This window comes from Myripristis murdjan, chromosome 14 (assembly GCF_902150065.1).
Source record: "Myripristis murdjan chromosome 14, fMyrMur1.1, whole genome shotgun sequence".
Lineage (NCBI taxonomy): Eukaryota > Metazoa > Chordata > Actinopteri > Holocentriformes > Holocentridae > Myripristis > Myripristis murdjan.
The window spans coordinates 30,790,641-30,806,607 of NC_043993.1; the positions used below are offsets into that span (position 1 = coordinate 30,790,641).

At 41.1% G+C, this 15,967-nt stretch overlaps 1 protein-coding gene across 1 annotated transcript in view; it reads right to left on the reverse strand.

The window, feature by feature from the left end:
- Window positions 1-202: 202 nt before the first annotated feature.
- Window positions 203-15,967, reverse strand: part of LOC115371436 (protein Aster-B-like) — a 42,281-nt gene continuing 26,516 nt past the window's right edge. Inside the window, exons 5-21 of the mRNA XM_030068826.1 lie at window positions 15,468-15,552; window positions 14,717-14,820; window positions 14,450-14,545; window positions 12,885-12,965; window positions 12,654-12,769; window positions 11,752-11,920; window positions 10,777-10,960; window positions 10,072-10,215; window positions 9,209-9,327; window positions 7,525-7,667; window positions 6,220-6,323; window positions 5,359-5,568; window positions 4,521-4,608; window positions 3,264-3,275; window positions 3,026-3,133; window positions 1,782-1,902; window positions 203-1,534 (exon numbers count right to left, since the gene is read on the reverse strand). Of these exons, the coding sequence (XP_029924686.1) occupies window positions 1,445-1,534; window positions 1,782-1,902; window positions 3,026-3,133; window positions 3,264-3,275; window positions 4,521-4,608; window positions 5,359-5,568; window positions 6,220-6,323; window positions 7,525-7,667; window positions 9,209-9,327; window positions 10,072-10,215; window positions 10,777-10,960; window positions 11,752-11,920; window positions 12,654-12,769; window positions 12,885-12,965; window positions 14,450-14,545; window positions 14,717-14,820; window positions 15,468-15,552 (1,974 nt within the window). The 3' untranslated portion in view covers window positions 203-1,444. The remainder of the gene's footprint in view (window positions 1,535-1,781; window positions 1,903-3,025; window positions 3,134-3,263; window positions 3,276-4,520; window positions 4,609-5,358; window positions 5,569-6,219; window positions 6,324-7,524; window positions 7,668-9,208; window positions 9,328-10,071; window positions 10,216-10,776; window positions 10,961-11,751; window positions 11,921-12,653; window positions 12,770-12,884; window positions 12,966-14,449; window positions 14,546-14,716; window positions 14,821-15,467; window positions 15,553-15,967) is intronic.

Genomic DNA, 15,967 nt, shown 5'->3' on the forward strand with positions numbered 1-15,967 from the left:
TTAGAAAGCACAGCAAACATAAATGATATCTGGAGGACAAAATGTGGTTGACGGAAAATATTCTACATTCATGTTCATTGCATCTGTCATTTGTTTTGGGCCAAACCACTGGCCTACAGTACAGTTAACTCAACATATATACTGTATATATATATATATATATATAGCCTATATATACTTTTTTTTTTTTTTAACCCAGACGCGACAGCCATACATGAACTGATACAACACAAAAAGTGCCTTAAATAAAGGTAAGTATCCAAAATAGGTTAAAAATGTGACATTAGTTTTTGACACATGACTCTTGGCAGCAACAGAATGGTGTAGAAGTCGAGGAGGAACTCATAACACTGGAGCAACACTGATGGTTGGCTGTGAACTAAACATTTCTTGTTTCACTCTTGGTAACACTTAAGGAAACTCGGTGCTGTGCCACCGTCGACTATGCATGCCTGCCTTGCTTTTCCATACATTCTCACCGCTGCAGGTCAAGTTCTCCTTTTGTCAGCATGCCATGAAATCAAAACCGCAGAGCAATGCTCGAGAGATTGTATAGAATATTTTATGCCATAGAAAACATAAACATATAACATAGAAACACAAAACTATGGCATAAGCTCTCAGGGAGACCAGCCCCGATTCACCAAATATGCCTGGTAAAAAGTAGCCCTGACTGCCATATACTTTGTTTTTTAAAAAAAATACCACAAGATAATTACCCACACACTCACACATACACTCTCACACTCACTCATGTTATATTTTGATTCCTTGTGGTTCTGGTCCACAAGTGATGGGTTGGAATACTGCAAGCTGTTTGTGGATTTATTATTGTCTCTTAGCATGTTTCCACTTTCAAAGGTATGAGTAAAAAGGGATGTTGTTCTTCAAAGGTGCTCCTAGAAGGAAATCTGTTCCTTGTTTGTATTTTTTTTTTTTTTTTTTGCTCCTCTGAAAGTGAATGAGAGAGAAAAAAAAAACTAAACATAAAACCCCAAAATATTAGGAGGCCAGAATAAATTGCTTTGCATGCTTTGAGCTTGTTTTGACATTTGACACTGTGCGCGTCCAACAAAATAAATAAATTCAACTTGAAAACTGAGCTTTGCAACGTGACATTCTCTGAAAAGGATGGATGTGGAGCCGGGCTGGGTGAAGGAATAAGACAGCAATTCAGCCAAAGATGTGCTCTGTTTGCCACAGTTTCTGTTTCTCAGGATGCATTGTGGTGCGTAAGTGCACTGTATTCCAGGTAGATGAGGTCACTTCAGTCAGGGGTTGCTTTTTCTTGCAGAGGAATGAACCCCCTACCTCACTAAATTGACATTCTCCTCTCCTCTTCCACATGCTCTGCCTTTGAAAGGCCACAAGTTACATTATCTCCCCAGGCTCAGTAATGTTAAGTTAAGTATTGCACGATGTGTCTTTGCCTTGGGATTATTGTCTAGCGATATTCATTCCCTTTTTCCTCTGACTCAGAGTTGTAGTCCCTGAGGCCGATGCCTTTCTGGAGGGCGAGTAGTGAGTCCTTCATCTGGGAGGGAGGGAGGGAGGGGTATGGAAGATGCAGGTTAGATACTGTGCTACAACTCACTGGTAAAAGTTAAAAGTGGTTTCGGGTGGTTAGCCATAATGACTCATTGAACCCTCTGATTTGTGGAAATTAAAGAAGGGGGGTCTGCTAAGCAACACTGTGGCACAAGCCTCAGGAATAATTTTCTTTTACAGTATAGAAATCTTTTCGTCAGATTGAGTCTGCAGACGCTGAGCTGCTGTCTCACCTCATCTAACAGCAGAACTGACGACTTGATGACCTCTTTCCATTTCTGGAGCTCATCGTCGTGGTAACGCTGCTGGGAGTCCAAGAGCTGCACCCACTCCAGCTGCGTCTGGGGAAGTTTGCTGAGGAGATACATACATATCAAGATGTAAACAAACACACACATACAGATTGCACTCACATACACACACATTTACTTATGTCACTTTGGGGGACATTACATAGACTTACATTCAGTTTCTGGAGACCTACCCTAACCCCAACCATAACGTTTACATACCTAACCCTAAACCTAATCCTAAACCTTAACCTAATCCTATCCGTAACCTAATCCTAACCTTAACCACTGACTCCAAAAAGCAGCTTTTTCCAAATGGGGACACGGCTTTTGCCCCCAGTTAGACAAGCTGTCCCCAATTACCAGGTCTTACGTCTGGTGTGTGTCCCTGAAGGTAGTCAAACACACACACACACACACACACACACACACACACACACACACACACACACACTGCACTAGGCAGGGGTTTGATCAAAACACCAATAAACCTGACCTTATAAGTCTAAATTACGGCATGTCCTGCCCCTTTAAACTACCATTTGTGATCCTCATTGGAGCTTTAAGATCATTGCGTGATTTCAGTAAATGTTTTTGAGCTACAATTACGAGACAACAAAGTAGCAAAACCCTCCTCCACATTCAGCCCTCTACTCAGAGTTGCTATTTTTGTTTAAAACCTCCACAGGAATGTCAGTTTTTTTTTTTTTTCCCCTCTTTGGCTCCTGTACCTGTAAAGAACTTATTTAGAGTTACAAACCTAATTACTTTAGCATGAAAAAAATGTTGAAATGGGGCATGAACTGACCTGCAAATGTTAACTTTCCTCCTCTATTTTATAAGCAGAGACTGCATTCCTGAATGCATGCATTAATGTGCATGTCAAAATTTACAGCCTGACAACAGCACATTAAGGCAATTTTGGAAAATGCAATATGTAACCTTTAGTTTGCAGTGATGGATGACCTATACCAACTGAATGAAACATCTCTGGAGTTGTTTTATGTCCTATTTGGAACTGAATTGGAGAAAATGAGCCAAGCTGATTTTGAAATTATCACACAAATGACATTAACGTTAAATTAAATTGGGATTAAAAGAGCAGAAAATAATACAGGAGGAAAACTCAAATCATATTGGAACAGACCTTTAACATTCACGGCTATATGCACGCAATATGCCGTTACCTTCCTTGCGGTTGTGGTTCCTGCCAGGCCGTCAGACTCTGTGTGGTGTACTCCAGCATCCACAACTTGTAGAACAACATCATGTTCAGAAATACCAGAAGTACCAGGCTGCAGAGGGAGAAAACAGTGGAATAGCTTCAGTTTGCCAGTTTGTTTTGATTCAGTATGTCACTTAATTCTATTTATTTGGATGAATCAGGTCCATCAAAAATATCTGCTATGGCTGAAATGAAAATACCTTACACAGATCCTATGGGATGCAAGTGAAGACAAGGACAGAGGGAAAGAAAAGAAAAGAAACAGGTAGATTATAGATTACAACACCAGAACAGAGAAATAAAGATAGAGGATAGCATGCCTACTCCAAAATTTCCTCGAGAGACTGACAGCTACAACATATCAAACCCATACAAGGCAGTGGATGTCTTAGAACGACACACAGATACAAAGAGAGCTGACTCCATCAGTATAGATGAACATATGGATGCCCTGGATGAGATACACAACTTCTGTAAAACAGTTTTATCGGACAAAATTAAAACTATGTGTCTTGATTATTTACATGTTAGGCATTGAGCTGCTGGTTTTATCTGGAGCCGTAACACATTTTTCATCCAGTTTAATAAATTCAAACAGCTCCATGAAAATCTCAAAAGTCTCCAGAGATGGTTGCTCATTGCTGTTTGGGGGTAAATCAAAGTTATGTTATGGCAGTAATAGTAAAAGCACAGCCTACAGAGAGAGAAAGCTGAACCACGGCCATTAACTGCTGTGGGACAGGAAAAAAAATGCAGTACAGTGTTTTGGCAGTTGGGGGCAGTGCTGAGCTTTTGCTAAATAGAGTAGAATGCATGGAATTCAATGGGTTAAATGCTATAAAATCATCACTACATTTGATTCAAAACATTTACCAGTAAGTGGAGTATTACTGGCATTAAAAGGCCCACTATTTGTGATGAAGATATAATTATAAATTGATGTGAAAAATAATGATCCTCTCAGAAGATTTCCACTAGCATTGAGGCTATGTGGTGTTGACTGGTTGCAACACCACAGGAAAAAAAAAATCCCCAAAATGATTCCAGATTTCATTCATCTAAGCATGCAGCATCTTCTTAACCATTAATGCAGAGTAAAAAAAAAAAAGTATGTTATAATTCATAAAACTGATTTATTAGAAAGGCCCTACCACTGTTGGTCACGGTTCATTTGACTCTGTTTAGCCTAGTTTTGCTGCTCTATGTCACCCACTGGAGGTGGCCTCACATGTTTTTGTAGGTGGAATATCTACCTACGTAGACTGTCTCTGATAATACTGTCATGACTTGTTTCAGTTTCAAATGAAGAATAATGGACAGTTATTATGATTCTACAGGTAACAGAGCAGGCATTTGTGAGTTTTCAACGTTTTTTTTTTGGAAAAGTAATGGTGGGTGACGTGTACAGTAGTGTATTACAGCTCCTCCTAGTGAGCAATTAGACTGGGACGACTCACACAAAGCTGATGAGGAGCAGCAGTTTGGAGAAGTTGTAGAGAGCTAAGCCTCCTGGGGCATCAGGGATATGTCTTGTCTGTGTGGAACCTGAAACAAGAAAAAACAAAAAACAAAACAAAACGCCACCTTACACCTTTGACTATGATAGAACTTTGACAAGACTTTTTCAAAGTGTGTCTGTTTGTGTTGTCTGTTGTTTGTCTGTTCCTCTTTTCCCTCTGTGGTCTTATATGTTTGTTTGGAAGAGGCAAAAGAAGGCATAAGAGCAAAATCAGCCTCTTGCTTTCAGTCTATAAGCATTTTGAGAAGCTCCTGATGAGATGAGGCTATGTAGTTACAACACTGGAACTGGAATGTAGCATTTTGTGCTTTAAAGCAATCTACATCTACTTTGGTGACATAAAACACTGCAGCAGACTTCCCATCAAATCTGACCCAGGGATGCAAAATGTAAAATGCAGGGTGGATGTTGGTATAGATGCCAGTTTAATTTGTAGTAGTTCTTGTATAGTTTTTTTTTTTTTTTTTTTTTTTAAAGAGTAACTGAACTCACAATGCACAAATATGTGCAAATCCTGACCTCTAATGGTTTAAAGTAGAGGTGCTGGCAGGTAATGCCACCATGTTGTGCTCTATGGGTTATGACATCACCTATCACCAATGTCCATGTACCCTACTTTTCACCACTAGAGGTCAGGCTTCACACAGTGTGTTTGGGGTTTAGTTACTCTTTAAATTCATGTTTTTCAGGTTAGCTTTGCGGATCTCATGTCCACCTTCAGTCCTAGAGTGTAGTATTCATGGACCCCTGACTGTCATCAGCTCCCCCTAGCTGACCTGCCACGTGTTTGATGTGGTGGATGTCCTCCTCCTCATCCTCAGGTGTGGTCACAGGGCTCAGGGCCTCATCCATGTGGCCTGACGGCCTCAAGTGATGGACCAGTTGTCGTTTCCTCTTGCGGCCGGTGCCCGTCCTCACTGCCTTGCCTTTGGGAGACTGTCTGTGGGGCTCCATCAGCACTGCCTCCAACTTGCCCAGCTCCAACTCTGGAGAGAAGGGAGAATGCAGGATGGGAAGAAGAGGGGTTTTGAGGGGTTTACGGTTGCAGGGGAAATTGTTTGCCCCTGCTGTTCTAGTTGTTGGGTACAATATGCTGGGAAAACCGCATCGTCCCAGGAACTAAGACTGAGTTTCATGCTATAATTAGGATCAACAAGAAAACAAACTATAAAAAAAAGCTACTCAGAAAGACTTAAATGGCTAAATCTGGCTGTATTCTGATGGAATAAGTAGCTGAGATGCATATAAAGAGTAACAAAACCCCAAACCCAAATCTGTGTGAAGCCTGACGTATGATGACTGGCCTTTGGTGGTAGGTAATGTCATTGCCCTTCGAGAACAACAGCTGGTGACATCACCCGCCACCAAAAACCAGGCAGGTCAAGTTTCATACAGATTTGGGTTTGAGGTTTGGTTGCTCTTAAAAAAGGCTAAAAAGGACTGATATACTGTTGATGTACTGTTGGTATCTTGCTTTATTTCACGGTGCTCAACATTTTTTTATCTCAGTTTATGGCCTTTGAAGCAACATGCATAACAGCAGCAATAGTACAGTTTCTATTTTGCTACATTATGTCATGTCAAACATTGTGTGAGTGAGTGTGTGTGTGTGTGTGTGTGTGTGTTGTAGTGCTAACCTAAGTGTCTAAAGTACTCATCCAAGCCACTCCAGAAGTTTCTTTCAATGAAGCCCTTCACAAGCCCCCATGGCTGCTTCCTGTAACGGAGCTCTGTTGATACCCTGCAGGACACAAGCACACACACCAACACACATAAATGTATCATCTTGAAAATCTGATGTCAGTTTAGTGACAATTTAGTCAATGTTTCACCCGATTCAAACGTTATCACACCATTGATTTTATCAGTTGTAATGACCCCCACAGGTATGGGTTAGTAGCCCCTACTGCCCCTTCGATTGGGTCAGGAGGCTGTTATCATCTCTTCCTTTCATCAGTCTACTTAACCAGACAAACTGTGGATGGGTCAATCACCTGGATCTTCACTCCAGAGCCACAGCATCACGTTTCCTAACCTTAACCATTACCTTTTCCTAACATTTGACTGGTTAAGACACATTGATGGGACAGGAATAGATGATAACAGTCTTCTGACCTACCAGAAGGTGCAGCAAGTTCCTATTTATCCATAGTCTGTGGGGGTGATTATGATGATAATATCATTTAATGGTGTGATAACAGTTAAAGCAGGTGAATATTTGGACTGCGGGACTGTTTAATTTTTTTTGGCTCCATGTATTGTATCTGAAAGGACACAATGACTATGATGTTTCAGCACAGGGTGTTAGCTTTACTTTAAGGGTATTTTTATCATAATAAACACACAGTTTAAGAACTGCAGAACTCTTTTCAGTGAGCAAAAATAATTAAACTGATGAAAATTGTTATTATTAGCCTTTTTTAATTCAGTAAAAAATGATATGCTAGTCTCAAGTTCTTTCTCCAGCCATTTTGCTTTTCAGTAATCCCTTTTGAAGAATCAAATGTGATTATGTCTGGCTTGAAATTACTCTGAAGGAGTATGCAGCACATGTTTTGGTTGAATGAGACCAACATTAGCGTGGGTTTTGAAACCAACTTCAAATTATGCTCCTGCAGAGCTTCAACATATGTAGGAATTACTTCAGTGGGTTTTTCTTCCCACCTACTTCCCTACAGGGACAGCGGCAGCCACATTTCAAAGTAGCTGTCCTCGAGTTCTTTTTTCAATATTTCCTTGACATCATTGGTTAAGTGCTCATTTCTGCTGGTATGTTTGTACCATGCTTCCCAGATATCACCTGATAATCAAACAATGTGGCCAGTAAGTGTGACATCCTGTGTATGGGATAATTTGGGTTTTTGGAAGAGCTCCACTTTTCACTCAAAGCATGGTGTGCTCTCGTCATTGAAAACACAAGAGTGTGAAAGACCGTCCCTCACCTCAGGCGACACTTGTTCTTGGCCACTCTGGTGAGCATGTAGCGGTTGAGTGTGTAGAAGTAGTCGTGGTAGGGCACGTCGTGGGCTATCACCTCGGCATCAATGATGTAGCACTCATTCTCCTGGCTGGCCTTGTACAGAGTCTTAACACACAACATGACACAGTCAGATGCAACTCTGAACTTATGATTTAATAACTCAAACGAACTCAGGCTCATTCAGCTGTGTGACCATCTGACATCTTAAAGGGTAAATAAACCCCAAACCCAAGCCTGACCTCTAGTGGTGAAATGTAGGGTGGCAGGTCTTTCGTGCCTGGTGATATCAGCACCCACAGAGTACAATCAGTGGTGACGTCACATGCCACCAAAGGCCAGGCATTCAGTTTTTCACCACTGGAGGTCAGGCTTCACACAGATTCGGCTGTGTGATTTAATTACTCTACAGTAACAATCCATGAAATTGGAGTTTTCTTGAGTTTGGTGACACTTTTGATAATAAATCAATACTTTGCTTCATACATTTGCGCTCCATTATTATACTAATTCCAGGCCACCGTTGTTGCTTCCATAATTATAAAATGGATTGCTTCCTGTGCAGTATAGGAAGGAGGGATTTTATCATAGGAGTTTAGAACAGCAAATTTCATCTCATTCAGTTTTCATTAATTGGCTATTGGCTGGGTCACTATCGTATGATGTAACTCTGTGGTAAAGAGTACCAAAACATTTATTTATTATTTACATGAAAAAGCTGAGAATTATTGCTGAGAATTATTGCTTTAAAGAGTTTAATCAAATTGCGCTTTTTTGATTTAGCAATTAATACTTCAAACATAACTGTTGATACCCATATATAATAAGCCATTTGAAATCTCCAAATGCATGTGTATTAAAGGGAAATTTCACACATAAATGACATTGTATGTGTGTCTGTTAGAGTTCTCATCGGGCCTGAAAATTAAGACCCGACCCGACCCGGGCCGGACTGGGCCAGCCCGAGGCCCGACCCGACCTGACTAATTAGCCGAACTTTAGGCCCGACAGCCCGATAAAGCCCGAAAAAAAAAATCGCCAGATCATCAGTCGGTATCAGGCGGGCCGGCCGCGGCACCGGCCTGCATCAGGCAGCTCACCTGTCAGACCCGGCAGACCTGACGGGTGGGCGCGGTATTGGACGGTGCCGCGTCCGGCCCGCCTGATGCCGACTGATGGTGCCGCGGCATGTGCGGGTCAATACGGTAGTCTAGAAAACTGGAATTTTTTTTTTTTTTTTTTTCTCGTGCGCCCCCAAGTAGATTGCGCCTTGGGCAGTTGCACTGCCCATAGCAGAAACCGTCCCTGCTGCCGAGTCTGCCAGCACAGCGAGATACTGCTGCAACTCTCTCTCACTTGTTTGCGCTGCGCTCGCACAGCTGGTTGTCTGTCTGTCACTGAAAGTTTAGCCTCCAAATCCAATCCAGTCTCTCACTCTCTCCACCAGTCACATAAAAATGAAACGTCATAATCAATAACAGAACACATAATTCTATTTTTTTATTTAAAAAAAAAAAAATCCCCCACAGAACCCGAAGCCCAACCCGACCCGCCCAATTCACGTAAATTTTAGGCCCGACCCGACCCGGGTCGGGTTCGGGCAGAATATGAGAACTCTAGTGTCTGTGCCTCCATAAATGTCCACCAACCTGTGTCTCAGTGACTGTGGCTGTCTTGGGAGCCAGAGGATTAGAGAGGGCGATGGTGTACATGATCTCCCTGGTCTGGTTGCCGTCTTGCTCTTTCTTCCACGGGCGATACACCACATCTGCAAAACAAAACATGGTCATGACAATTTTGGTTTCCATTAAGGACTGAATACACAGTTCCTCGGCTACATAAACATTATCATTGCCTTTATGTATGCTGAAATATTCTCCGATCAGTGCCAAATGCCTGACCATAGCAAACAAATATACCTTAATGAGTCATTTATGTACTGTTAATGAAAAAATCTGCTAAATTCACTTGTTTCCAATGCAAATTAAGTTGTTCCCTTTTTTTTTTTTTTTTTTTTTTTTTTTTTTTATTAATCAAGTGTAATTTCCTTGCTACTAGTAGAATGGTCAGCCGTATTCTGCCTTGATTTGACTACATGGAACTGTATTCAAAAGAGAAATTATGCTATTTCCCCCATCAGCGGGGTTAATTAAGATTTTAAGACTGAATATAAAGCGATAAAGTGAGCGAAAAACACTGCATGAGAGGTTAGGTGGGGTGATGGATGGCACAGTCTAAATGTCTAAAGTCTAAATGTTGATATGCAACATATTTTTGGTTGAGAAACTTTGACATTTCAGTGTATTTGTTGGTTTGCAGAAACGTAAAATGGAAACAGTTTATTCTGCCGACTGGGTTGGGAATTACAGAAGAAGGAGGAAAGGTTAGAGGGAGTTCAGGATGAGTAAAAGGAAAGAAGACACAATGGAACAGAGGAGGACAAGAGGGCGATTTCCATTTCCCCCTCAGTATGTGCCGGTGCAGAGAGGAGGTCGGAGACTCTGGCACGTACCTGAGAACCTCCTCTGCTCCAGAAAGTCGCTCATGAACTGAGACTCGGTGAAGAGGATGTCGTACATCTTGTCCACACTGAACTTGTAGATCTCATTAATGTATTGCTTGCCACTCAAGTCCTCATGGAAAGCCTGCACCTCACCTGGTTCAGCACAAATATGTAAAAAAGGAAAAGTATGAGTGAGTCGTTGCTTCACCAAAGCTTCGCCCAGAGTGAAGAAACATGATCACAAAAGGTGAATATACATGCAATATGTGGATGGCTAGATTGTGCTGGCGGTAAGTGGGAAAATATATTTTCTGGATTTTGGGTGAACTGTTTCTTTAAAGGTGAAGTTTATAACTATCCAGGGACAATTAAATATAGATTTAAATCTACTCATTGTGTAAAACATCTTTCTATACTGTGCAATAACTAAATACACTTAAATGTTTAGAGAACACAGGGCTTTTGATCATTTTACATACATTTGTGTATGTAATGTGCATATAATAAAATAATGACAAAATGAAATAGAAGATCAAGCAACAAAAGATGACAAGATTAAAAAGCAATTACCTAAAAACTAGCATTTAAAGTGGATTGTAAGAACTGGTTAAACACATAGTTTAATAAAATATCACATCAGTTGTTCAAGTGTATGCCGATATGTTTTCATTGCACATGGTGTGTGTGTGTGTGTGTGTGTGGTCCATCACACACCTTCATCGTGCGTCTCAGATGAGTCGCTTAGCTCAGTGGGCAGGTCGTCGTTGTCGTTGAGGTCCATTGAGGGTGAATGGGCGTGGCTGCTGAGCTGGCTGCTGTGGTTATCGGGCATTGGGAGGGTCAGGAGGTCGGCGTCAGGCGGCGTGGTGGACATATCCTCCACTGGGGGCAAATCATACTGCAGACACCGGAGCCGCCGGAGTCAGTCAGAGAGAATAAAACAAGGCAGTGAGAATAGTGATCACCATACTTCAAAGCTAATTTTAGATGAGGAAATCAAAAATCTCTCGCTTCAGCTATCTACAGTGAGCAAGCAAACAAGTCAAATCACTCTTGATCTTCCACAAGAAACATTAAAGCGACTAAAAGCATTTTAAATGATAAAGCAATAAATGTATCCATTTTTCAAAACAGACTTTGGTTTGGAAGACATTCATGACACCAAAACAAGAGCTTTGTGAGCTGAAAATAAAAGCTTTCATTTAATGATCACATAATACTACTTACTTAAATTACTTAAATTAAAGTCCTCGTGGCACCTATGCAACTTCTCTTGAGGTTCTGTGATGGGGCTTTGAGATGTAAGTTGTCAAGGACAGTAGTGGAGGAGCAAACTAAGAGGAGCACATGGGCCAGGTCTTGTTTCTGCTGCTGTATGAAGCAGCATACAAGTACACACTCACTACAGGACACCAGTTAAGCGCATCACAGTTCACAAAGTAACGCTCAGAATTGCTTGAAAGGAGGAGTGGCCGTCCTTCATTAGTTTAATTTCAATATAATTGCATGACCACTGCATTCAAGAATGTATAACTAATCTGTGGTGTCTCTCTCTGTTTGCACAGTATACACCATTGAACATACTTCTTCAGCTGTGGCCCAAAATTCAAATGTACTAAAAAATGTGTATGGAAATTTGCAGCATGAAGAGGTGTGTGAATTTGATGGTGCCATGTCCAGTGAACTCACGGGAACTGTTAGCTCCGTGCTGGGCAGCTCAGGCAGGGTGCTGTTGGGGAAGGCCTTGTGGGGGAGGACAGGGCTGGCATCAGGCTTCGCCTCAGGACTCTTGGCGAGGGCGTTGCTGGAGTCGTTGTTGTGCTCATTGTTGTCCTCTACTGGCAGCTCTTCGCAGTACCTGCACCATGGAGACGGACAGCAGCTGTAGGTCAAGGTTACCAGCTTGCTGCACACTGCCCGCACTGGGCTGCACACATGCATGGACATGGAGGTGATCGAGATTTTTGATACGGCTGTCCTTGCCTTAATAATCTCTATAGCTGGGTTCTGTGACCAGTGCAACTGTCATTCACAAACCTAATGTTGCTTTGAAAAGTCACATATAACAGTGGTGATGGTCTCTTTAAAATCCTGGCACACACTACTAATGCACAAGAACAGCAAGAATTAAAGTTTTTTCTCATGTTTCTTTTATTTTGTCCACAATTTGTTGTGTCTGCTGAAGTGAAGGCTAAACTCTAATAAATTAATTCAATAAATTCCCAAATTCATTTCCCAGTTTGTATCAGTGTAATGGCATACGTAGGGCATTGTATTTATGGAGGTCCAGCAGTCTGTCGTTAATGCAATATAATCTACCTGCACTAGTTTGTGCTTTACGATGACAGCACAATAATCATACATTTTCTTAATCATGGAGGCTATGGGCTTCCTGCAAGTGCTGATTTTTTTATTAAATATAATATATATATAAGGGATTGTTTTTAAAAAGTGCTTGTGTTTGTTGTGTACATGCCTACATGTGTACATGCTCACTGGTAAGGAAATGTATGGCATGTGATGGGAAATGGAACATATGATGTATGTATGTGTATTTGTGACAGTGTTTTCTTGTTGGGATTAACACTCACCCCATAGTGTTGAAGTCATCATCAGGAGGGACGTAGTCTTCATCATCACTGGTAAGGCCCAGTTCGTTACCGTAACACTGGTGGACGAAGTGCCACAGCTCTTTGGGACACAAGGGCTGCAGGAGGCAGAGAAAGTGGGAGGAAAGAAAAAATAGAGGAGTGTCTAAGAGTGTGTCTAAGAGTGTCTAAGAGTGTCTGACGCTGAAACACTTCTAATGTTTTCAGTCTCACCTTTTCCAGGAGAGCATTCTGCCAGAGTCTGAACATCATCATGTATGTCCGGTCCCTCGCCCCAAACGAGGTGAAAAAGTGCTAGAAGGTAAGACGAGTACAGTTAACAGTGAGATGAACAAAACGTTTTTAATTATTTTTTAGGGAAACAACACAACCACCCAGAAAGCTGTCAGTTACTCTACATTAAATGAAGCTTCACTCCACTGAAGCTCCCCACCAGAGAAATGTAGCAAGGTAAGCTACAATACAATGACAACATGCAGCTTAACTACATCAGAGCTACTTGTTGTTTTTTTAACATCGAAACCAACTTCATTCCAAGTCATTGCTTAGTGATCAATAAAACTGTCAAATTATATATATATATATACTCTCTCTCTAGTATTTCATAATTGCCTACTGCATGTGTTGTATTCATTGATGCACTTAAGAATATTCATGTTCTGTGTTTATAAAAATGTGTTCTGTAAATAGTTGTTTACTATTGTGATCAAAAACATTGATCTGAAGCTCAATTCTGAGGCTGTACTGTAAATAGTTTTCTGATAAACAATAAATATAGCAACTTCTGATCAACCTGTATCAGTTTCAGGCTTAAAATAACAAAACGGTTAAGCCCCACCCATTTCCAGCATAAGCCCCACTCACTTCCTATTTAGGTCCCACCTACTCTGAGTACGGATACGGATAATGTAGATGGTTGAACAGATACAGATACAGATACAGATACAGATAGTGGTGTTCTCACTCATCCCTAGTAACAGCTTGGCAAAAAATGACATGGTGTGTGTGTGTGTGTGTGAGAGAGAGAGAGTGTGTGAGTGTGTGTGTGTGTGTGTGTCTGAGAAAGAGAGAGAGAGAACAAGTTTCTGCCTCTGCATTCTAAAGTTTTTTCTTCAGACAATTAGCTACGTGAAAACTGCAGCAAAAGCTCTGCTGCGTTTAAGGTTTAGAAATGCCTGGGAAAATGTAGCTTCTGTGGACACTACCGCGCTATTTGATCAGTAAAAATAGTCTCACTACTAAAAAGCTATTTGATTTAGAAAACAGCGACATTACGGCCACGCTACTGAGAAATGTAGGTAAACTAGTAACGTTGCTACTTGTAACGCCGCTACTGCCCAACACTGAATGTTATTACTAAATCCATTTAATCTGTGCTTGTAACTAATATATGGAGTTGCATTTTAGTCTGGCAGACCACAGAGCTTTTTTTTTTTTTTTTTTTTTTTTTTAAATCACCAAAACTAAGACTGATATGATTAAAACTGGCTTCAAGACCCCATTTCACAAATGGACAAAATATCTGCCTTCTTCTTTCTGTACAATATGGTACCTAACTTTCAGCTTTTTTCCCTTTTTTGCAACATGTTGTTAAGGGATTATGGGCAAGTAATAGTGCACAAAGTTTTCCCCACATTCAGACACAGTATTCAATCTTAGGTATCAAACTTTGAATTTACATTAAAAATCAACTGTAGTGAGATCAGGCTGCAAGCCCTTACATTTCAAGATTATTCATTACTAAATGCCACTTCTCTTCAGGTGTATGAGCTGCCCACCTTTTCATTGTCAGTGCACAGCTGGATGGCGTTGGGGATGAGGCGGGCCGTCTTCTCCTTGGTCATGGAGCAGATGTCCTTCAATCTGACCATCAGCTTGGGAATAAAGAGCAAGCTCGGTCACTTTGGAGGTTGGAGAATCTCAAGCTCAGAATTGTTGAAAATGCAGGAAGCATCAATTATCGAGCAAATTGAACCCAATCGTGTGAAAAGGGAATAAATTTCACAAGAGAGAAATTTTTCCAGTCAGATTAGTAAATAACTCACCAGGGTTTCCCATCTGAAGATGTTGCTGTAGAAACAAATCCAGTTCTCCGAGAGGTAGAGGCGTCCCTGTAGGAGGATATCTCGCTGCAGGGCACAGGAGTAATCTGGAGGGGGTTCAAAGGTCAAACACCAACAAATGAGAACTGTCTTTCAAAAGGGATTTCTAATTAGCTTACTGTATTTTTGCCTGTGTCCCCGGTTGTGTGGTTCAGTTCAAAAGTGCAGATTAAACTAAAATATATGGAAAACAGCGCGAGGAGTCCACAGACTGTGCGTCCATTAAAATCCCATCGTAGAAACAATTTTGCCAGGGACAATGTTGTTTACAAAAATGTGTATGAACAAAAGGAAAGCCGGATTGCTGAGAGTTATGGTCTATTTGGGATCAGCTTATTTACGGAAATGGCCAAAGTAACTGGCTTCTGAATCGTTGGAGTAGCTATTTGCCACAATATCTAAAACTTTCCTCAGTGAGGTATTATTCCACATCAGAATGACATATCATTGTTACTGAAACAGATAATGGATAGAGATGAGGGATGAAGTTTCTGGAAGAATTTTACATGAATATTGCAGGTATTGGGGGCTATAAGCTGAGTCTAAGTCTGCTGGGACAGTGGACTAAAAGCAAGGTAGAAATTCATGACCCGCCAGTGAAGATGGTACAAAAAAATTAATATACAACGGTGGCACTTTCATTTACTTCTCAAGATGAGTTATTGTGGTGTGTGGCTGTCTTTTTTGGACTCACCCACAATGAGGCGCTCAGTGTCTGGCAGCTGCTTGAAGAGCTTCCTGAAGTCTTCATTGCGCTGCTTGTAGGTGGGACTCAGTACCTGCAGGAGCGACATAGTGACAGCTACAATAAATATGGATGGCTCAATTCAAGCCCAGTGTCTCTATGCATGCAAAATGCATATTTATAATCACAGGGCAAATTCACAACAGATCGTCTTAGATCAGATGTGTTGATGATACGTATTTTTCATGACATGGACAAGATTCACTGCTGAACATACCTATCTCAAAATATTTAAAAGTACAAAATGAAATCTAAATTGTTTCCTAACAGCAGCAAGTTATTTCTCCATCCAGAGAAAGCTGGACTCTCCATTGTTAAATACTTCCTTTGGCATTCTTTGGTTTAAAGCATCACAGACCATCCGGTTGGTAAACATGACTGAGTTATTCGCAGTTTATGATTTCTGGGGAAAGTTGTCTCTGAGTGCCATTTAAAGCCGTGAACATGCA